Source organism: Eucalyptus grandis, chromosome 1 (genome assembly GCF_016545825.1).
Source record: "Eucalyptus grandis isolate ANBG69807.140 chromosome 1, ASM1654582v1, whole genome shotgun sequence".
In the NCBI taxonomy this organism is placed as follows: domain Eukaryota; kingdom Viridiplantae; phylum Streptophyta; class Magnoliopsida; order Myrtales; family Myrtaceae; genus Eucalyptus; species Eucalyptus grandis.
The window spans coordinates 41,419,670-41,443,795 of NC_052612.1; the positions used below are offsets into that span (position 1 = coordinate 41,419,670).

Sequence of the window (24,126 nt, forward strand, 5' to 3'; positions counted from 1 at the left end):
CAATGCTTCCCCTGGGAATGGATTATATTATGTGTAATTAAATTTCTCACTCCAAATTTCTCTATCATCTGAATTTCTGCCTGACTTGTTCATCTTGCATCCAGTCTTTGTTCGATTTGAAGATTTACAGAAGTATATTGGCTCATTCACATTGACAGCACATGAGGATAAATGAAAAGAAAGATGAAAATCACCTATCCAGACAGTTGGCTGCAAGAATTAGGGATATCGGTGGCTTAACTAAGCTCAGAATATGTTCCTTTAGCGTGCTATGGCTGGCACAATTGTTTGACTTTCATTTTGGCTGCCACTAATACTCTCACGGTGTATGATAGGGTATTGCACACTTTTCTAAAAGGTCAAAATATAAACTAATGTGCTGCTGTGGAGGAGTTCTAGAATCAATATCTGTGGCTTTGATCATTAGACATTCTCACACTTCTATCCTGTAGAAACGAGACATACGCTAGAAGATTAGAGCTCATCCTCTGTTCTTGTTTTGGGATTATGTCTTCCATCATTGGATAATAGTGCTCCTCTGCATTACAGTTTTTTTAAGCCTGATAATAATTATTTTGCTACTCCAGATTGCTGCTCTGGCTGAAGATTTTTAATCTATTCCACTTGAAAGTTGCTAGTCTTTTTGTAATATTAGAATAAAGAATGATGCTTTCTGCTATAGTGGCTATTAATGTTCTCTAGTGCAAGAGAGAGCACAATTTTCCATAGCGAATGAAATTGCCTCAAGGCATAAGGGTTGTCTTACGCAACTATGACAGAGAATAATCGTATGTTTCAGATCAGCAAGATCTTTGTCAAGTAGCCATACACCAACAGCAGGATCTTATTTTCCACTAAGGATGAGTCCCAACAATGCTGATAATGAAGGTACGATTGAAGAGCCGTTGCTTGCTGGAGATTTGTCAGAACAGTCTGCGCCATCACCGAAGACCAAAAACATGCTATGCCTGGTATACTTTTCCCACAGCTTTGGTATTATGCTGATGTTCATCAGCAGTTAAAAGCCATTTATTGACTTATTTTACTCCAGGTTTCTGCAGTTACATTTTTTGGCACTTTCAATCTCCCGAACCCATTGAAAGTTAGAGCAAGTTCTGTCTCCAGAAAACAGAGTGGACGTGTCATTCAAGTTGGAAGAAAGCTTTTGCAGGTGATTTCAATTTTCAGATGATTTTTCCAATAGACCTGTAGGGTACCACAAGATCTAGTCCACTGCTGCATCCGCAATTAATGGGTGGAAAGCCTAATCCATGATTAGCAATCAAGAGCCTGATTATAGTGACAGTTTGCTTCATTGACAATGTCAGACCTCCATTCACATGGCTTCACGTTGTTCCTCTCTGTGTTGATTCTTGGGTCATTTGGTGGATTCTATTTTTGCTTTACCAGTCAAGATAGTTCAGCTCTCATTATGATGAAAAAGGAAGCACTTAGATCAGTTGAGAATGCCCATGTAAAATGGAAGGCAAAGTAAACCTTGCGTAAGGAGTGCTTACAGTATAGGGATTTGTCTCTCACTTGTTCTCCTTGCATAGGGATTTTAATTCACATGTATGATTGGTAAATGAATCAGGTTGATGAGGGAAATGGTTTTTCTGGACATGTTGGAGTTGGTAGTTTCCTTGGTTGGGCAATGGCGGCTATTTACATGGGTGGAAGGCTTCCTCAGATTTGCTTAAATGTAAGGTTTACTTATCTGTTTTGAAATCTATGAAGCTCTATTACTTTCATAAGCCTGAAAAGGAGGATTTGTGCTCTCTTCAATCCTTTCGTCTAAAATGGGTGGATTTGCTTGCCAAGCCCACGTGAGTGCATAATTATTCTCTATCCTACCACATTCAACAGCAGACAAATGGCAGAAGGTTTTCTATCTTGCACTTGATTAATAGAAATCTATTATGATTTTATTCCTTACCATGAAAAACAGAAGCTGCATTTTCTTGTCATCACAACTGTTCTACTTGTGTGCTAGGTTGAGTTGTAAGTCTAATGTTTGGTGGTTTGTGCACTTTTTGCAGATCAGGAGGGGAAATGTTGAGGTGAGATCTTTGATTCATCTGATAGTTTGTCAAATTTTTTGTGACATTCAACACAAGAACCCATGGTATTCATTCGATAGGGTCCCAAGTAATTTGGGATTGACTGAGGTTGAGGACTGGCCATTTACGTTTTCCTGCTTCTTGCCCCGGTATCTTGCACATACATATTTGTGGATTCAAGATCCTAACCCCCAAACCCAGGAGATTCACATACGCTCATTAGGGGAGGAAAATAATGTGCCATGTCTGATGATGGCTGCATCATCTGAAAGTTTTTTGTGATTGTAGGGACTCAATCCATTGATGTTCCTTTTTGCTTTGATTGGAAATATTACCTATGTAGCAAGGTAATTAAAACTATTTTGTTAAACATGTTGTGTATCTCGATTCCATAACTCATAATTGCTTTCTCATTTGCTGATATGGGATTCATCTGTGTCTTAGTATCCTAGTCCGCAGCTTGGACTGGTCAAAAATCAGGCCAAATTTACCTTGGCTGGTGGATGCAGCCGGTTGTGTCCTTCTGGACATTCTTGTATCCTTGTGGATCCAGTTACAAATGTATCAAAATCTAAGTTAGAGACCTGTTGAGTAACAGATGTCACTCAAGCTGATCTTCGCCCAATGAGGATCCTTAACGTCTTGTCCAGATACTTATTCAGTTCATCTACTTCAGCTACTGGAGGAAACAAGATGTCAAAATTGCCCGTGGAGATAGTGGTGCGGTGTTGAGATAAATGATGCCAGCGCTTTACAAGGTCTCTCTCTCTCTCTCTCTCTCTCTCTCTCTCTCTCTCTCTACACACTCCACATGCATACATTGGGCATGAGTGTTTTAGTTATAGGTTCAGTATATATCTTAACTAAGCTACATCATGAGAACTTTGAGGTGCAGAAATCTCAAGCATATTATGGCACTAGTAATGTTACACAGGAACTACTATCATCTGTTTCGATGTACTCTGCTAAAATGCCAATGTTTTTTCTCTGGTCATGTGTTGCAGGAATTTATGAGATCCATAAGCCGATTTCACGTGCTTTACCAGAGGTGACGTGAATAAAATTCAGATCTCCTTTTTGATCTTGGCAAAGGGAAACGAACTCTGTCGGCATGCAACATAAAGTTTCAACGCATGTGGATACTCATTTCTTTTTGGAACAGAATTTCTTTTCTTCAGTCCCTCAAGCATTTGTCCTCTCAATTTGAGAATTTGCTTTCCTAACACAACTAAGTCTTGGTTTTCTCCCAATGCTTCCCTCTGCTTGCTCTTTAGCCCTCTGACAGGATGCTGGCACAACATGATTAAACATGATCGTGCTTTGTGAAGGGGAAACTGAAGCTACTAATTGATTGTTTTGACAAGTCCTAATTGCTGGCATGCTTTGGCTGGTGTTCGATCAAATTCTGAAATTGTCAATGGTCCATACATTTAGAGTAACTCCAATGTGCGGAAGGAACTGGACTTGTGTCCCGATACTTCACACTTCACAGAACCACTCGGATGATTTAGAAGAGACAGGCCCATGCGACCGATTTTCATTAAAGAACTGTTGACCCATTGGCCTTATGGAGCCCTTATTCCCTTTCCCATTTTAATGACAGGATTGAATGACCCAGAAGAAATGCCTTTTCATGTGTGATGAGTTGTGATGACCTCAATGATGTAGATCAGACCAACCTAAATGGCGTGCATCTATTGGTACCCAATCATGTACCCAAAATATTAGAACGTGCCCAACTCTTTCTACCGGTTCCGAGTCCTCTTTCACTGTCCTCTCTTTGTTTTGTCTCCTTATCCTTCCTCAGTGTCACTAGCACTCGCCTGAAATTGAGAAGTTGTTCCTCGGTCGCATTTAGCGTCGGAAGCTTAACCCTAGCTGGTCACACATCCTTCGTGTAGTCTATGTCCGCATAGACGAAGACGATGTATATCTTCGCTTCATGGTCGAGTTCTGAACGATAAAGATTCTGCCCAGCACCATACCCCGCCTAGAAGCTGGTAGGATCTCTCTGATCCATCCATTGCAATGCACGGTTCCTCAGTACCTGCAGAAAGTTGAAATGAATATTTGTTCATTTGGTCCATTCTTTTTACATCCTTAGGAAAAACTTCTCCGGGGAAACGCGTCTACAGTAAAAGACGTAAATGAGGCACCACATATATCTTTTTTTTGGGCCCAAATGAGGCCCGAAACATGCAGTGAAAATTAGGCCCGAAAGTAGAGATTTTCTGGTTAGCCGCTACTTTAGACCATATTAAGGCCCATCAAATACAACGGAGAATGCATTGGGTGGACGGGCATGGAAGCGGATTCGATTAATCTCAATTATTGATTTATGAAAATGAAATTTCTTATCAACCGCTGACATTTGTCGAGACACTGAAAGAAGTATCGTACAAGATGGAGTATGTGCATCAACTGTTGATGTGAACCTTGTGTCCACTCTATAGATGTGAAGGTTGAGATCGGGAGGGCTCACGTGAACCTCGATAATGCGATAAACTTTCCTATTGCTTGTATAATTCAAAGCCAGATCAAAGAAGGGCATTAGTGTTGACTGTTAATTGTATCTAGAGCTCATTGATCTAATGCATGTTATATGCAATATCATATGAGTTTCAGTTGGAACCCATAACTTTGAATTATGGGTGTGTAGTTTTAAAGTTGATGAATAATTTGCTTTACCTGAAACCTATGTTATCTGTAGCATTTCTAAATTTTTGAAATCTAAAAGCTATCCTATAGAGTTTTGAAATTACTTTGAAATCAGTCGGTTACACAAACAAAGACTCCAAGGTACCCAAAATACTTTGTAAATTTTGTACACCTCTTAGTAAAAAAAAGGTGTCATGACTCTAGTTATTATCAAATTCAAAAATTCATCATGAAAACACAGGTGAATTGCCTAATAACGTGAATTGAGTGTACGTTTCGCGTGTGATTATTTAACATTCATGAATCAAGAGAGTGGACAGAAATAGTTATATCTTTTGATGTAAGCGTAGTTTCGATAATCACATAGTGAGACAGATTAGGGTCACACACACCCTAAAACATAGTAACTCAAAAAGTAAAGTGCATAACCAAGGTGGCTCATGTAATGGTAAAGGGTCATCTATCTTCCACAAAGAGAATAACGTGCTCGATTCACTTAGGTTATATTCGTTAATCTAGATTTCTAGTTATATTATATTAACTATTTAGTGAATCGCAATAAATCTTGTACATTATTTAATATATTTGGCAATTTTTAGATTCATTTTGTTATATTATATTAACTATTTAGTGAATCGTAGTAAATCTTGTACATTATTTAATATAAATGACATATCAATGTAAATGAATCTAAAGATTGCACAAATGGATATGATAAGAATCTCTTGTTATAATTTTGCCTACTTCATTTTTATTTGCTAATTTTTAAAAAATTTCTGTCTATTTTCAATTCTTTTTTTCCCTTCCATCATTCTCTAATGAGATTTTTAAATAGTAAACTATACACATATACCTACAATACTAAAACACCTAAAATATATAATAAATATAAATACTAAATATATATTCATATAGTGAATTTATATTATAAGTTAGAAATAAATTTGTATATATAAATAAAAATAGGACCAAATAAAAAATGAAATTTTATATTACAATTAAAATACTATTTATATTCAAATAATATTTTAATTTATTGATTTTATAAGTTTGTTGGTCAAGAAAAATAACTTTTATATTATGGAACTTGGAAAAAATAGATATCTTTATGTTATTCGGGTTATATTCCTCTTATATTAAAGCACAAAATATAAGATATGATAATTTATTATATTATTGAATTTTATTATGACTACCAACCATAACGTTATTGACTAGTAAGACAAGGTGGAGTAATCATGACTCAAATCAATTAATTTGATAGAAAATGTGGGGCTGCAGGTAGCACTCACATATAATCTAAACGATATGGGAGACTACATGTTGTATACTATACAGGTGCATGTGACGATTGTTTATGATTGTCGATCATAAAAAACCATTAGATGCACATTCATTGTATCAAGATCTGTTAACACCTAAATTTCACATAAGTTAATTAATTTAAAGTAGCATTAGAGATTAGGAATTAATCACAAAATTAATTAATATTCTTTAATAAATAAAAAAACGAACGAAAAGAATATGGTCGGGTCGGGCTGGATCCGGCTATGGCCCGACCCATCTCTCCTTTTCTTTTCCTCCCGCGTGCTAGGCCGGCCCAACCTCTTTTCTTTTTCGGCCCGGCCCGCATCTGGTCTTCTCCCTCCTTCGGTCTTCGCACGACACCTGCACAACCGGCAAAAAGCGAGAGCTGGAGACGGAAAGAAAAAAAGCAGCAGCACGACAAAGAACGGCGAACGAGAGGATCGGTGTAGCGGGGCGCGGCATGATCCGCGGGTCGGGAGCAGCCGACCCGCAATGGGCTCGGCCGTAGTCTTCGCGCAAGTTCCTGCAGAGAAAAGAGGAGCAAAAAAGGAAAGAAACGGGAAGAAAAGAGGAGGCAAGGCAGAAGATTGGCATGGCAGGGCTTTCGGCACGATCCGCGGGTCGGGAAGCAGATCGATCGACCGGCTGGCGCGGTAGGAGGTCTTCGCTCGGAATACCTAGAGTAAAAGAAAAGATAGGAGTATAAGATGGAATGAGGGCAGCAAATAGAGGAAAGCAGAAAAAACGAAAAAAAGAAAAGACCAAGAGAAAAATACAGAGAGGAAGAGGCGAGCAAAGGCCACCATCGTCGTCGATCGCTGCCGTCCAGCCACCGCCGGTGAGCCGCCGACCGACCTTTGTATCCTCGGAGCCCGGCAGAAGAGAGAGAAGAAACGAACGAGGAGGCGAGAGGAAGCGAGAGAGAAATACCGAGGAGTGAGGAGGTGAACCGGAGCGGGAAGCTCGAGGCAGCAGCCCGTCGTCGCCGGAAGTTTGTTCGCCGGCCGTTGTCCGCCGTGGCCCATCACCGGACGAGGTAGGTCTCCCGAACCTGCGATCTCGTTTCCGGAAAACGCTGGGCCGGAGCTCACGGTCGACCGGTTCTCGTGAGCTCCGGTCCACGTCGCCTTTGCACTTTGCTCCCGTGTCCTCTTATGTCATATTTCAAGACCCCCGAAGCATGATCGGCGTTCGGTAGAGCCGGAATCCTTCGAGTTTGGTAGTGCATACCACGTGTTCGATAAAATTCCTCAGAGAAAACCGAGGAGTAGCTCACGTTTTAACGCCGGACCCACCCGTTTTTGCTCCTGTGTTTGCTGAATCCTTGTTGCTCTGTACGTATTTGTTGCGTTTCTAAACGGTTTGCGCGAGATTTGGCATGTATTGAAGTCGACGACCCGTTCCGTCGGAAATAGGGTAGTTTTTGCCGGAATAGGTAGCCGGCGAGGTCGACGCCGGTTGAGAGGACGACCGGTGAGCGATAGTGGTCCGGCGACCTTCCTCAGGGCCGCCAGCGTTCGCGGTGTTGCCGGCGTCGGACCGGTGGAGGAGATGCAGGAGCTTCGGCGTGTTGCGGCTGCGGTAGGTAGCCGGCGAGGGTCGACGCCGGTCGAGAGGACGACCGGTGAGCGATAGTGGTCCGGCGACCTTCCTCGGGGCCGCCGGCGTTCGCGGTGTTGCCGGCGTCGGACCGGTGGAGGAGATGCGGGAGTTTCGGCGTGTCGCGGCTGCGGAGAGGAGACCCCGGGAAGACGACTAAAAAAAAGAAAAAAAGAAAAAAGACAAAAGCACAAAAAGATAAAAAAAAAAAAAAAAAAAAAAGAGGAATGGGCTTCGTTTTGGGCTGTTTTAGTGTATAGGGCTTGTGGGCCTCATTTTAAAAAAAAAAAAAAAAAACTTAGACTAGGTTGGGCTGTTTGGTTAGGCCCAATCCATTTAATTGAAGGCCCAATTGGGCCTTGCCCGCTACGAGCGGGCCGATCAGCCCGTCTCCCAGCCGGACCGAACCGGGTCCCGGTCGCGACCGGACCCGACTCTGGCCACGGGCCGAAGGCAGGTCGGGTCAAATCGAATCCAACCCGGTTCGCCCATTTTATTTTATTTATTATTATTTTTAAAAAAATTAATTAAATTAAAAAAAAATCGAAAATCCTTTAAAAAAATTAAAAAAAATTAAAAAATTAAAAAAAAAAATTAAAAAAATTAATTAAATTAAAAAAATTAAAAAATTTCGAAAATCCAAAAAATGTAGGTTTTGTTTAGGAATGGCCATGTATTGCATTTATAGCGTATTTAGGCCTTAAATTGCTTGTATATTGATTATATTGCATGTTTAATTCACTGTTTAAGTATGTTTGCAATTGCTTAGTGGTATGTGTTAATTTTACTGTAATTAAGATCTTGGTAGTTATAATTATTACTTTATTGATTGTGCACTTGTATGCTCACCTCCTATGTTAGTGGATAGGTATGAAATCAATCTAAACTGCCTGATAAAAAATCATTTTGTTAAAATGAACAAGATTAGGTACCGAAAGGGCACTAATTGGTCAATTAGTGTAATCAAGTCCCCGATCCTAGACTCTCTGGTTGCGTAGGAAGTGAGGCAAGCTCCCATGTCTCACTTGGTTTCTAGCCGACCCCAATAGGCTAGTGGCGACTCCTTTGCACAAATTTTCTTAAGAATATCCCAACGTCACGCGGGGTATGGGCTTGGGAGAGCTCGCGCCTAATCATGGGCCTTAGGTCCGTCTTTTAGGCAATACCCTAAAACTGCTCCCTCCCCCGAGGGGTAGGTCGCGGCGACTTGGCGACTCATTTGGGGACTTGGTTTTAAACTTTAGAGGACTTAGGCCAAAATTAATCTTGTTCAAAAATATTTTTGTTTGGCAGCAAAGATAGTATGTGCATCCATAACATGTCAAATGTTAATTGTTTATGGGAGTTATAAGGGGTGGTGATTTCTAACATTTGTTTTGTAGGGGTATAAGAGTGAATGGTTTACTCATGTTTGAAATGCTGATTGTTGTTTTTAAATTGTCATGCATGAGTCTCTTGCATTGCACTACACCATAGCACACACTACCTGCCGCCGGACCTGGGCCGCATAGGATCATTTAGGATGGTGTTGAGGTGGATACCACTCCGACTACAAGCACGTAGTACGAGTCGCCCACCTTAACCCCGAAATTTCTTTCTTGATGTCAGAGGTCCCCACCCTGGTCTGCGAGCATGCGACACGGGTCGGTCCTTTGACAAAGCCGGAGTCATGGGTAACACGACCTAGCCACGAGCTTGTTGGTTCAGTCCTGTGATCCCATGGCTTCACTTTGGGCCATCTAGAGTAGAATTGAACCACTTTGTCCATGTGCATGTCCATGACCTCAACATCGATGCTCAATGAGTAGGGTAAGTTTTTCTTGAATTCTTTTCTTCGCAATTTACTTATTTGCTTTCATTTTGGTCGGTCCATGATAAATTAGGTTGATCACACAATGGGGGTACCTGATCTTCGCATCATCTCCGTCCCAAAAGCCGAGCTTCGCGCGTGGTGGAATAAATTGGATCCAACTGGCTGCGATTGGGTGCGATCATATGTTGGACGTTTACTTCCCCTATTAGAGATAGAAACCCATTCTGGTGTGGTACAAGCGTTAGCGCATGTGTGGTGCCCCGAAACTTGCACGTTCATACTCGGCAATCACGAACTCACTCCAACTCTGGAAGAATACAGTGTTGCCATGGGAAAGCCCTTAGTGTCGGAGTTAGTTAGCCCACCTGTAGGGACTGAGCATGCATCGACTTTATCCGATTTCCTTAGAGTTAAGGAGGATGACGTGAGGAAAGTTTTGAAAGCTAATCGCAAGACTTGCCCGTTTTCATTCCTAAATGAGCTTTTTCAAAATGCCCCATCTTTTCAAAAGAATAGGATCTTCCTGCTAGCCTTCTTCGGGTTTGTGTTATTCCCACATTGTAGGAACGCTATTAACCCTTCCGTGGCATGGGTAGTTCGTGAGACATGTATGGGAAAGGGTTTTGTTAACGCCATCCTGACTGAAACTTTTCTTTCCCTTACCCGTTTCAAAGAAAACAAAAACAAAACTTTCCACGCTCCTCCTGAACTCTTGCAAATTTGGTTCTTCTCTCACGTTAAAGGGTTTGGTAGCTTAATGACTGTGAACGACATCTCTGACTCTAGCCACCCCATCTTGAAGTTTAAAGATAGGAAGGCGTTTGCCCCCGATTATCATTATTCTGAGTGGTTAGCTTTCATGACCAACCCTAGACCCGAAGATTTCCAATGGCACGCCAAATGGCTCCGAGTCCGAGAAGCGCGGTTCGTGTGTGGGCTTACTGGACCTATTCCTTTGTTGGGAATTACCGGAGTCACTGAGTATTACCCAACCCGAGTCGCTCGCCAGTTCCAAGAAGTTCAACAACTTCCACCGATGATTCAAGAAGACCCACTCAGGATAGACTTCCCTGATGGATGCCAAGATCACGAAGACTCCGTTGCATTAGTCAAGTCGATGTGGGATATGTGCCATCCCCGGAAGCTAATATGGCCCGAAGAGGAGTTGGAAGGGCAAGAGAAGACTTATTATGCCTCAACGGAATACATCCTTAGGCATAAAATCCTAGAGAGCCTACGCCCGAAGATTCCCGTCGTGCCATTAAAGACCACCCATCGAGCCGAGATCAAGCGCCTCAAAAGGAAGCTCGAAGAAGCCGAGGAGCGTGCCTCGAAGTTGACTCGAGTTAGAGGAGCGGTCACAAGCGGGAGCTGTCCTCATTAGTTAGATCGAGTCAAGTGCGATATGTAATGGGTCAATGCTCACCTATGTTGCAATGTTAAAGAATTTGTCTCGAGTCGCGTTATCGGGAGATAAGAGTCATGATTAACCTCGTTGTTTAGGGGTTCTCCCTCATGTCTTTTCATGCGTTATGTAGCAACTTTACTTTCAATGAAACGAGCAAATTTGGGCGATTAGATCTTTGTCATGGACCGACCGCCTGATCATTACTCCATGCTTATACATGCTTATCTATCCGTTTTCAGGTACTAGCCGATCGATTATCTTTTACCGTTTGTCGACACGGCCAAGCGGAGATCCCCAATTCGCACGCGCGCAAAAGTCAGAATGGAGAACGAGGACACCAACGTACGCATGGCCAAGATGGAGGACCAGCTGGCCCAACTCACCGCAATGATGCTTGAAATAAGCCAAAAGCTAAAGGAGCCTCCCCTTTGTGGCTGTCACTTTGGAACATCCACTCCGGTGTCGACAGAAGGCATACACGTTGTTGATCCCCCTGGGAAAGAAACTGCTGGGGAGGCTCCTTCTGTCACGCCAATCATTGTCAATTTGGATCCCCCTCCGAAGGAAAATCCGACGCCCCGTCTAAGTGAAGAGAGTGAAAAACGCTTGGCAAAGATGGAAGAGCGACTGTGTGCCTTGCAAGGTTACGAACTGAAAGGAGCTGATAGGTTGTCTCCATACACCAAGACGAACTTCCCTGAAAACTTCCAAGAACCTGAGTTCACAAGAAAATATGACGGAACGGGATGTCCCAAGACTCACCTTAGATATTACATGAGGAAAATGGCTCGCTATGCTGACAACTTGCCATTTCTCATACACACATTTCAAGATAGCTTGGAAGGCATTGCTTTAACGTGGTTCATTGCGCTGGACATTGAAGAACTCACTAGTTGGGAGGATTTAACCAACGAGTTCTTGCAGCAATACCGGTTTAATACCGAGCTCGCCCCCACGAGAGAAGAATTGACCCGTATTGAGAAGAAGAGGAACGAGTCATTCAAGGCCTTCGCGCAAAGGTGGAGGACCATGGCCTCACAAGTGAAGCCGGCCTTGAATGAGAGGGAGATGAAACAACTGTTCCTTAAGACATTACCCCCTGAATACTTCCAAGGGTTAGTGTTCTCAGGTTGCCAGACATTTTCGCAGCTAGTTGAGGTAGGTGAAGGAGTCGAATGGGCAATGGTCGAGGGAAAGATTTCAACCGGAGGCACGAAGAAATTCTTGGCAAGAAAAGATAAGGAAGCCGCAGTTGAAGTAGCACTTGTGCAGGAGCCGCCTTTCCCTCGACCGTCCTCAACACCTACGCATAAGCCCATAGTGATCCAAGGTAGTTCGTCACGAGCATATGATAACGTCAAGAGGCCTTTTCGAAAGGATTTTTCTCCATTGCCGCGCCCGCTGTCAAAGCTGTTGCCCATGCTCCTCGAAAAGAGGATGGTCGCGAAGGAAGTACCAAGAGACAATCCCCCAAGGTTCGCCGGGTTCGATATGAACAAGACCTGCGAATACCACATGGGAGAGAGGGGGCATGATGTAGATGATTGCAACGTACTGAGATATAAAGTTCAACAACTTCTAGACAAGAAGATCTTGACTTTCAAGGAGGCCCAACCTAATGTGCAACAGAACCCTCTACCAAATCATGCAGGGGGAGTAAACTCAATTTCTGAGGAGACGCGGGCGAGCCAACAGTCTCTAGTGGTGGATGCTTCCAGGTTGTACAACTCCTTAGTGCTGGCGGGATATTATGAAGGACAGGATGATGTGACTCCAGAAGAGAAGTTGAACCGCGTACGCAAGATGGTAGCCATGGGGGTAATCCGACGCGGAGAAGAGGAGGAGGGGGTTGTGTCCATGATAATGCCATCATCATTCCGCTCTTCTTTCTGTAAGTTTGCTTGTATATCTCGGGCAAAGAAGGTTATGCCTGGAATTTCGAAAACCCCAGCTTTGTATGAGGAAGGGGTGATAGCTATGATAACCCCAATAGTGATTGAACTACCTGATGAGGAGCCCGTTGATGATATCAAGATGGAAATCACTGAACCCACGGTGATCGACCTTATGGCCAAAGAGATGTCGGCAATTGAAGTCACGGGAGGGAACGCAACGCCAGTCACGATAGAATTGCCACCTTGGGAGAAAGATGGAGTGATAGTGTTGGAGAATCCTCCCAAATTCGATCCCAAAGCTGTACCTTGGGACTACGGAACAACTGAGGTGGACACTGTCACGCGATCAGGCCGCTGTTACGCCCCTGATAAAGGAATAGAAAAGAAGGCCGTGACCGAGGAGGAGGCGAAGCAATTCCTGGCCATAGTAAAATCTAGCGAGTTCAATGTGGTAGATCAACTGCGGAAGTTGCCAGCCCAAATCTCCCTCCTAGAGTTGTTGAAATCCTCCGAGAAGCACAGGGACATCTTGCTGAAGGTCCTCAATGAGGTGCACGTACCCGAAACAATCGATGAAGTCCAATTGGAGGAGTTTGTTGGGGCCATTCTACTAAAAGACCAAATCTCCTTTACTGATGAAGATCTCCCCCCTGAGGGCCCTAATCATACCAAAGCGCTACACATTTCGGTGAAGCATGAGAGCACTCTTGTTTGCAGAGTGTTGATCGATAATGGTTCGGCACTCAATATATGCCTGTTGGCTACGCTCCACCGTCTTGGCGTTGATCTTGGAAGAATTCATGCGGCAAGTCAAGCTGTGCGGGCTTTTGACGGGATGAAGAAGGAGGTGATAGGGGAAATTGAACTTGAGCTGCTGATTGGCCCTGTACTTTTCCAAATCCCGTTCCAAGTGCTAGATATACCAAGCGCTTTTAATTTTCTACTAGGGAGGCCATGGATTCACACGGCAGGTGCTGTTGCCTCCAGCCTTCATCAGAAAGTACGGTTTGTGGTGGACAATAGGCTTGTCACAGTCCATGGAGAGTCTGACTTCAAGATCTACCACGAGACAGCAATCCCTTATGTGGAGCCCGAATGTACTGAGGAATCCAGCTTTCAAACATTAGAGCTGGTGTCTGTGATTCATGTGCCTACAGGCTCTTTTACAAGGGCTCCCGAATTATCTAGGCCAGCTATAGCTGTGGGAAAAATCATGCTGGCAAGCGGATATAATCCCGCGGAGGGTCTTGGATCGCATGGCCAGGGTGTGCGAAAACCAATTGAAGCTCGTAAAAACTTCAAAAGAAGAGGCTTGGGATATATCGAGAAGCGGGGAGGCCACAACAACCGAGGAAGCCGTGGAAGATATAGAGGCCGAGGTGGCCGAGGTGGCCAAGGAGGCCGAGGCGGGTACAGAGACCAGAGTGAACGCATTGCCCAGACTGAAGAGGACGAGGGCCATCAAAGCCCGTTTTCCCTGCTGCTGGAGGAGACGTTTCCAGGACCCCCAAGGATGTTGTTCGAGGAAGAGGAGAATATCTATGGTGTGACCGAGCTATTCGAGGAGGATGTCATATGCGCCATCCTGGCGTGTGAAGAAGCCGAGTCCTCTGAAGTCATGGCTGTCCCTCCAGAGTAGGGCAGCTCTTGTTTAGTCTAGTATTTCGTTTTATGTCTTATCCCCTACGCGGGATCTTGTAGTTTTCCTTTCTTTATTTCTTGTTTTTGTCATTTGTAACGTGAACTTTGGTCAACCCCGATCTTGAGCCGTTGGTCGTGGTGTGTGTTAAAATACGGCCTTATCTTTCTTCATTCAATAAAATAGACACATGTTTTATTAAGGACATGTGGAAGTACATCAAACTAGCCCTATGATGGTCGCTGAGGCCTAGGCCTCCACATGCTCCCTTATTTGATTGTTTTGCAAGAACGAGGAAATCCGAGAATATGAGGACGAGTTCTTGAAATTTTTACAAAAATACTTCCAATTTTTTTCGAAAACAACATGCATCGTCTTTGTTGTCGACATTACTCTAACTCATTTCATCGCATCTCAGGCATTACATTATGCATAATCATGATAAGGACGCATGTGACTCAGATGTGCATGAAGAAAGTCCCTCAGGTTCTGATAACACGGATGACGATGATCAGAAGGGGATCGAGCGCGAGTGGAATCGACACGAAGAATCGAAGCCGTTGACTGAAGAGCAAACAATCACCATAAATCTGGGTGATGCAGAGAATGTTAAGGAGGTAAAGATCGGAGCCTGTCTCTCAGAATCAGAGGCAGAAAGGATGACTAATCTTCTGAGAGAGTATCAGGATGTGTTCGCCTGGACATATGCCGACATGCCGGGATTGGATCCTGAAATTGTGGAACATGCTTTACCAACGGACCCCAATATGCCACCCAAGAAGCAAAGACTCAGGAGAACTAAACCAGAGTTGTCCAAGAAGATTGAAGAAGAAGTGATGAAACTACTAAAAGTAGACTTTATTGAAGTGACTCGTTACCCTGATTGGGTAGCAAATATCGTGCCCGTAATGAAGAAAGATGGACGAATCAGGGTGTGTGTTGACTATCGCGACTTGAATCGAGCAAGTCCCAAGGACGACTTTCCGCTCCCACATATCGATGTTTTAGTTGATAGTACAGCGGGATTTGAGTTATTCTCCTTCATGGATGGCTTTTCCGGATATAACCAAATTCGTATGAAGGAGGAAGACAGAAGCAAGACATCATTCATAACTCCTTGGGGAACTTTCTGCTACAAAGTGATGCCTTTTGGTCTAAAGAATGCTGGGGCAACGTATCAGAGGGCCATGGTCACGTTATTCCATGACATGATGCACAAGGAAATCGAAGTATACGTCGACGACATGATTGCGAAATCGAGACGTGGTGAAGATCATGTTAAAGTCTTGCGAAGGTTGTTTGAACGTCTTCGGAAGTTCAAGTTGCGCCTCAATCCCGCAAAATGCGTTTTTGGAGCGAAATCTGGGAAACTATTAGGATTCATGGTTAGTAAAAGGGGCATAGAGATTGATCCGTCGAAAGTTAAAGCCATTTGCGACTTACGACCCCCAACTACCATCAAAGAAGTCCGCAGCCTAATGGGACGACTTAATTATGTGGCGAGATTCATTTGTCAGTTGTCTGAAACGGCGAAGCCATTCTTCAAGCTCATGAAAAAGAATGCAAAGATCGAGTGGAACGCCGAGTGCCGGGGTGCCTTTGAGAGGATAAAACATTATCTCATTCATGCACCAGTCTTAGTGCCCCCACTCCCCAAAATTCCCCTGATTTTGTACTTAACCATATATGACGAGTCATTGGGAGCTATGTTAGCCCAGAAGAGACCAAATGATGGGAGAGAATGCGCAATATACTACTTGAGCAAGAAGTTCACTGTTTCCGAGATGAACTATACGGAAGTTGAGAGAACTTGCGTGGCTTTAATTTGGGTCTTGCACGGGCTACGGCAAAGTATACACTTCATCACCGAATCTTGTTGGTGACGAAAAACGATCCTATCGGTATCTCTTAGAAAAGCCGGCTTTGGTTGGGAAGTTAGCCAAATGGCAAATCTTAATTTCTGAGTTTGATGTTCAAAGCTTGGGACAAAAGTCTGTTAAAGGTCGAGCCATAGCAGACATGTTGGCAGAAAATTCCGAGAGGTCCAGAGCATCTGATGAGGATAATGATGCAGAAGAGCGAATTTTACTTGTATCAAGCGACAAATGGACGATGTACTTTGATGGTGCGGTTAACTTAGCCGGGTCAGGTACTGGGGCAGTTCTTATCTCTCCGGATGGACAACATTACCCCGTCGCTGCTAAATTGACGTTCCCTTGCACGAATAACATTGCTGAATACGAAGCATGCGTTCTTGGCCTCCAAGCCGCCGTCGATATGAAAATTCGGAAGCTGCAAGTTTATGGCGATTCAACCCTTATCATCTTACAGACTGAAGGCAAATGGCAAACACATGATTCTAAATTAATTCCGTATCATGAGTTCCTAGGAGAATTGACGGAAGAATTCCAAGAAATATCATTCGAATACTTACCAAGGTCTCAAAATCAGTTCGCTGATGCCCTAGCTACCTTGTCTTCGATGTTGCAAGTAATTGGAGGCTTGGACATTGAACCACTGAGAATCGAAATCCTTCGGCGCCCGGCTTATTGTATGATGGTTAAGGAGGAACCAGATGGACAACCTTGGTATCACGACATCTTGAAGTATCTGCGAAGGGTGAATTCCCGAAGGAAGCGAAGCGACGGACGAAAGCATTTGATAAAGCTGGCATCGAAATTCTTCACCAGTGGAGATGTCCTCTACAAAAGGTCCTTTGACTCAACATTGCTAAGGTGTGTTGATGCTGAAGAAGCTGATCGTTTGATGAAAGAGATACACGAAGGGGAGTGCGGCCCCCATATGAATGGACACTTCTTGGTGAGAAAGATCATGCGACTCGGTTATTATTGGCTGACCATAGAGTCTGACTGCATTCAACACGTACGACGGTGTCACTAGTGCCAAATTTATGGAGACAGGATAAATGCCCCTCCAATTGAACTTCACCAAATGTCTCAACCCTGGCCCTTTTCAATGTGGGGAATTGACGTGATCGGGCCCATTAACCCCAAAGCTTCAAATGGGCATCGATTTATCTTGGTGGCGATAGATTATTTTACCAAGTGGATCGAGGCCAACTCGTATGTTAATGTTACTGCCAAGAATGTGGCAAAGTTCATTCGTCGTGACATTATCGCTCGTTACGGGGTGCCGGAGGCGATCATTACCGACAACGGCACTAATTTGAATAACAAAGTCGTAGATGGTTTGTTTAGTGAGTTTCGAATTAAGCACCTGAACTCGTCACCGTACCGTCCTCAGATGAATGGAGCGGTGGAGGCAGCAAACAAGAATATAAAGAAAATCTTATCAAAGACCGCTGAAAATTATCGTGATTGGCATGATAGGCTCCCTTACGCACTAATGGCGTACCGAACTTCTATTCGCACCTCCACAGGGGCAACTCCTTTCTCACTCGTATACGGGATGGAGGCAGTCTTGCCTGTTGAAGTTGAAGTCCCTTCTTTAAGGATCCTTTCTCAATCTACGCTTGATGAGGCGAGTGGATGCAACAGAGGCATGAGCAGTTAAACATGATCGATGAGAAGAGATTGCAAGCTATGTGTCATGGTCAGTGCTATCAGAGACGAGTCGCAAAAGCCTTTAACCGAAAGGTTCGTCCCAGACACTTCGAAGTCAATGACTTGGTGTTGAGGAAGGTGCTTCCGATCATACCAGATCCTCGTGGCAAATTCACCCCGAATTACGAAGGACCGTATGTTATTAAGAAGATTCTTCCTGGTGGTGCCATGATTTTAGTTGAAATGGATGGCAGTGAATTGCCTAGACTTGTAAACGCTGATGCAGTTAAGAAGTATTTTCCATGAATGAAATCAAGGCCGAGGGGCCACTTCATGCACAATTCAAGTCGCATAGCATCATGCATAGCATTGTAGATATCATGCATATGTTGCATACACGCATATCTATTTGTGTTTCAGACATCCTACCGTCGAACGAGGAAATGGCAGGGGAAAGAACCAACTCAAGAATCCATCAAGTCTTCGCACAACATGTTGAATGTCTCTTTTGAGAGGTAAGTTGAGACAATAAAAAAGGGGGGCAAAACAAACAAACAAAAGAATAAGGACAAAAACAAAAATGCATGACATGATTCGCATGACCTATTCTTTGGTGTCACTATGCACGCTTCACGTCTGCGACCATCAAGCAAATGGCTCGTAAAAATCACTTTATTTGGGCAAAAGAGTGAAAGGTTAACCATGCCAAACAAGAAGTACTTAGGATGAAGAAAGGCAAGCCCATTACCAGACACATCCTCCAGACACTTTTGAGAGTTGAGTGAAAATCGACCTTCTCTTAGGACGAATGATTCATTCGCATTGAGCACAAAGATCGAAATGATAAAGGCGTTCCCTTCATCAATCCCAAGCATTGCACTAATCTCCTGTTATCACTTGGGGCTAAAAAAAAATGATACTTCAAAGTACCATTATAAAAAACAACCCTACATTAGGGCAGCATAGGAGGTTATGATCATGTTGTAGAACGAAAGATTGAGAAAGATTCTATTACTTTCACTTGCATTAATCTTCTGGTGATAGCTTCAAAGGAATTCTCAGTAGACCTTGACTCATCCCAAAGTAAAGAAGAGCATTTCCTTCTCTACCCAAACACTGATATCCATTGTTTTAACCAATTTGGGCCTGATTATTCATTTCTGAACCTCGAGCGGTGATCATCTCCCTTCACTGGGGCAAGGCATGAGAATTGACCAAACACAATTGACAGTCACAAGAAAATGTGAAAAATATCTCGAAAGTCATAAGAGCTATAAAAGTTCAAAAAAAAAAAAAAACAAAGTTCGACAAATTAGGGGGCATGAAAAAGAAGTGTACCTGGTAAAAGCAAGGTCAATGCCCAAAAAAAAAAAAAAAAAAAAAAAAGGCTGCATCTTATGTGAAAAAAATTATCAAAGTCCAAGTGTCTGAGTAAAAAAAAATCATCGCAAGTGCAAAGGAAATTAGAGAAGAGCAAACCTCCATACAGAAATGGTTAATCAAGGGTCTTTCGAGATGCGCTCTACTTCAAAAGCCAAGTGACTTCAAAAGATCGAATGACACGGTCATGATGCTATGATGATCACCGACTCTTAAAAACCCCTTTGAAAATGTTAAGCCTTTCAAGCCTTTCCCGAGCCAACGTTACAACCCTCTTCCGAAGTCTTTTCTGATTGGGATGGTTCGAGTGAAAATGAGAATGCCACAAAGAAACTATTGCTTGAAGAAGTGGAAGTAATCATATCTTGTCTTATCTTTCAAGTTCTCGACTTGTAAACCCGACGAAGATAGCAACAAGTGTTCCCCTATTGGCCTCAAAGCAATAATTCCTTCATGTAAGCCCTAAACGAGCCTATATTGCGGCTTTTTCAAAAGACCTTTTTGATCGATCATACTGTGCTCATCGCGAATGTTTCTGAAAGCCTTTGATCTGGGTTATGTGAGATACCCTTAGCAACCAGTTATCTCTCACATGAATGGATGGGATCAAGCAGCCATTTTATTGAAAGTGCGTGAGAAGCCCTTTCTGACTAAGAAGCTCTAGTTTGGCATGCTTAATGAACCTTGTTCACAAGTCGTGATCGTCTTGATAAGAACTTGACTCCTAGAGAATTTGATGATTAATGATATATCCACAAGCAATATGACAATTTTGCGCCACATGATGCCGATTGAAATCAAATGTTTTTTCCAAAACAGTCGGACTTAGCTTGATTAGCTTGTTCAATTAATGCTACAATATTGCCAATACGTCTTTTGATGACGTCTCTAATGACATTCACTCAAGTTGAGTTTGATAGGATTCCTCAGTGAAGCCATGCAGTTTTTAAAGGGGTTAGCGAGTGCCTCCCTAAAAATCAAGGGTTCATGGTTAGCCTTAAACCATGCCATCTCCAAAGGTTCATGGTCAACCTTAAACCATGTCATTTTCTCAGGACCCGGTGGGCTTCTGTAGCCCGGAGTCCTCCTTCTCCCCATTCTTATGACCCGGTGGGCTTTCCGTAGCCCGGAGTCCTTCAATCCCCTTCTTATGACCCGGTGGGCTTTCCGTAGCCCGGAGTCCTTCAATCCCATCCTTATGACCCGGTGGGCTTTCCGTAGCCCGGAGTCCTTCAACCCTCTTCTTATGACCCGGTGGGCTTTCCGTAGCCCGGAGTCCTTCAATCCCCTTCTTATGACCCGGTGGGCTTTCCGTAGCCCGGAGTCCTTCAACCCTCTTCTTATGACCCGGTGGGCTTTCCGTAGCCCGGAGTCCTTCAACCCCATTCTTATGACCCGGTGGGCTTTCTGTAGCCCGGAGTCTTTCTTCCTCTTATTGACAAGACGCGCTTTCATAGTTATGAGTCCTTTCCATCGACTTGATACGTGCATATACACTTAGGGTCTCTCTTTCGCCAAAATAATTTAGGTGTCTTTTGTCTTTGATCGCAACCTCTTCGAGGCTACATTCAAAGAGGGGCAGCTGTTAACACCTAAATTTCACATAAGTTAATTAATTTAAAGTAGCATTAGAGATTAGGAATTAATCACAAAAATTAATTAATATTCTTTAATAAATAAAAAAAACGAACGAAAAAGAATATGGTCGGGTCGGGCTGGATCCGGCTATGGCCCGACCCATCTCTCCTTTTCTTTTCCTCCCGCGTGCTAGGCCGGCCCAACCTCTTTTCTTTTTCGGCCCGGCCCGCATCTGGTCTTCTCCCTCCTTCAGTCTTCGCACGACCTGCACAACCGGCAAAAAGCGAGAGCCGGAGACGGAAAGAAAAAAGCAAGACAAAGAACGAGAAGAGAAGCGAGAGGATCGGTGTAGCGGGGCGCGGCATGATCCGCGGGTCGGGAGCAGCCGACCCGCAATGGGCTCGGCCGTAGTCTTCGCGCAAGTTCTGCGCAGAAAAGAGGAGCAAAAAAGGAAAGAAACGGGAAGAAAAGAGGAGGCAAGGCAGAAGATCGGCATGGCAGGGCTTTCGGCACGATCCGCGGGTCGGGGAAGCAGATCGATCGACCAGCTGGCGCGGTAGGAGGTCTTCGCTCGGAATACCTAGAGTAAAAGAAAAGATAGGAGTATAAGATGGAATGAGGGCAGCAAATAGAGGAAAGCAGAAAAAACGAAAAAAAGAAAAGACCAAGAGAAAAATACGAGAGAGGAAGAGGCGAGCAAAGGCCACCATCGTCGTCGATCGGCGCCGTCCAGCCACCGCCGGTGAGCCGCCGACCGACACCGTATCCTCGAGCCAAAGAAGCACGAGAAGAAACAGAACGGAGAGGCGAGAGGAAGCGAGAGAGAAATACCGAGGAGTGAGGAGGCTGAACCGGAGGCAGGAAGCTCGAGGCAGCAGCCCGTCGTCGCCGGAAGTTTGTTCGCCGGCCGTTGTCCGCCGTGGCCCATCACCGGACGAGGTAGGTCTCCCGAACCCTGCGATCTCGTTTCCGGAAACGCGGGCCGGAGCTCACGGTCGACCGGTTCTCGTGAGCTCCGGTCCACGTCGCCTTTGCACTTTGCTCCCGTGTCCTCTTATGTCATATTTCAAGACCCCCGAAGCATGATCGGCGTTCGGTAGAGCGGAATCCTTCGAGTTTGGTAGTGCATACCACGTGTTCGATAAAATTCCTCAGAGAAAACCGAGGAGTAGCTCACGTTTTAACGCCGGACCCACCCGTTTTTGCTCCTGTGTTTGCTGAATCCTTGTTGCTCTGTCTGTATTTGTTGCGTTTCTAAACGGTTTGCGCGAGATTTGGCATGTATTGAAGTCGACGACCCGTTCCGTCGGAAATAGGGTAGTTTTTTGCCGGAATAGGTAGCCGGCGAGGGTCGACGCCGGTTGAGAGGACGACCGGTGAGCGATAGTGGTCCGGCGACCTTCCTCAGGGCCGCCAGCGTTCGCGGTGTTGCCGGCGTCGGACCGGTGGAGGAGATGCAGGAGCTTCGGCGTGTTGCGGCTGCGGTAGGTAGCCGGCGAGGGTCGACGCCGGTCGAGAGGACGACCGGTGAGCGATAGTGGTCCGGCGACCTTCCTCAGGGCCGCCAGCGTTCGCGGTGTTGCCGGCGTCGGACCGGTGGAGGAGATGCAGGAGTTTCGGCGTGTCGCGGCTGCGGGAGAGGAGACCCCGGGGAAGACGACTAAAAAAAGAAAAAAAGAAAAAAGACAAAAGCACAAAAAGATAAAAAAAAAAAAAAAAGAGTAAAAAAAGAGGAATGGGCTTCGTTTTGGGCTGTTTTAGTGTATAGGGCTTGTGGGCCTCATTTTAAAAAAAAAAAAAACTTAGACTAGGTTGGGCCTGCTGGTTAGGCCCAATCCGAATTTAATTGAAGGCCCAATTGGGCCTTGCCCTTTTCTGAGCGGGCCGATCAGCCCGTCTCCCAGCCGGACCGAACCCGGGTCCGGTCTGCGACCGGACCCGACTGACTGCCGGCAAACCGAACCGGCAAGTCGGGTCAAATCGAATCCAACTAGGTTCGCCCATTTTATTTTATTTATTATTATTTTTTTAAAAAAATTAATTAAATTAAAAAAATCGAAAATCCTTTAAAAAATTAAAAAAATTAAAAAAATTAAAAAAAAAATTAAAAAAATTAATTAAATTAAAAAATTAAAAAATTTCGAAAATCCAAAAATGTAGGTTTTGTTTAGGAATGGCCATGTATTGCATTTATAGCATATTTAGGCCTTAAATTGCTTGTATATTGATTATATTGCATGTTTAATTCACCTGTTTAAGTATGTTTGCAATTGCTTAGTGGTATGTGTTAATTTTACTGTAATTAAGATCTTGGTAGTTATAATTATTACTTTATTGATTGTGCACTTGTATGCTCACCTCCTATGTTAGTGGATAGGTATGAAATCAATCTAAAGCCCGATAAAAAATCATTTTGTTAAAATGAACAAGATTAGGTACCGAAAGGGCACTAATTGGTCAATTAGTGTAATCAAGTCCCCGATCCTAGACTCTCTGGTTGCGTAGGAAGTGAGGCAAGCTCCCATGTCTCACTTGGTTTCTAGCCGACCCCAATAGGCTAGTGGCGACTCCTTTTGCACAAATTTTCTTAAGAATATCCCAACGTCACGCGGGGTATGGGCTTGGGAGAGCTCGCGCCTAATCATGGGCCTTAGGTCCGTCTTTTAGGCAATACCCCTAAACCTGCTCCCTCCCCCCGAGGGGTAGGTCGCGACAAGATCGATATTAGCCTTTTGGAAGTTAAAATTAGGTCCAAGCACAGGTCCAAGCACCTTTAATGACAATGAAATGCCGTCATTTAAGTAGCGTTATCATGCCAGCCCTTCAGGAGCTACAAAAAAGATCCGTCATAAAAGAAGTGCGTGACCACAATAGTATGTGATCAGCATTTAAAATCTCAAGATTAGTAGTTAGCACAACGTATGAAAAAGGACAAAAAAATCTTGATTTGGGCTTTAAGGGAAATAAGGATGTGGGAACCGCCTTGGTAAATTGATAATACCTTAAAAAACTCCATCTTTAGGTCTAATCCTAATCTTACCATAAATTTTTTTATCCCATAAAAAATCCTTAACTTTAAGTCTTATCTCGATTTTACTCTAAACGTTTTTCTGTCCTATGAAAAACCCCCAACTTAAAGTCTTCTCCTAAATTTACCCTAAAGTTTTACAGTCTTGTAAAAAACCATAAACTTTTATTTGAGTCACAAGACTGCCCCATTAATCCTCTTTCTTAATTTCTTGTCTAAAATTGAGTGATAAAAAA

At 43.9% G+C, this 24,126-nt stretch overlaps 2 protein-coding genes and 1 long non-coding RNA gene across 3 annotated transcripts; all 3 read left to right on the top strand.

Moving 5' to 3' along the window:
- The first annotated feature begins 820 nt into the window (after positions 1–820).
- On the top strand, positions 821–2,640 carry LOC104414206 (lysosomal amino acid transporter 1 homolog). The gene is made up of 6 exons (XM_039299260.1): positions 821–971; positions 1,052–1,171; positions 1,595–1,702; positions 2,040–2,060; positions 2,349–2,407; positions 2,505–2,640. Exons 1-6 carry the CDS (start codon positions 861–863, stop codon positions 2,638–2,640), a joined length of 555 nt encoding a protein of 184 aa, XP_039155194.1. The 5' UTR covers positions 821–860.
- Positions 2,641–2,712: 72 nt separating this feature from the next.
- Positions 2,713–3,387, top strand: LOC120290400. Its single transcript, XR_005548373.1, has 2 exons — positions 2,713–2,818; positions 3,065–3,387. It is a non-coding gene; the product is annotated as an uncharacterized LOC120290400 (long non-coding RNA).
- A 7,846-nt stretch (positions 3,388–11,233) lies between these two features.
- Positions 11,234–18,210, top strand: LOC104417693. Its single transcript, XM_039299265.1, is given in 6 exon segments — positions 11,234–14,376; positions 14,799–16,230; positions 16,233–16,278; positions 16,281–16,999; positions 17,048–17,879; positions 17,882–18,210. Coding segments are annotated over 6 exon segments (6,501 nt in total).
- The last annotated feature ends 5,916 nt before the right edge of the window (positions 18,211–24,126 follow it).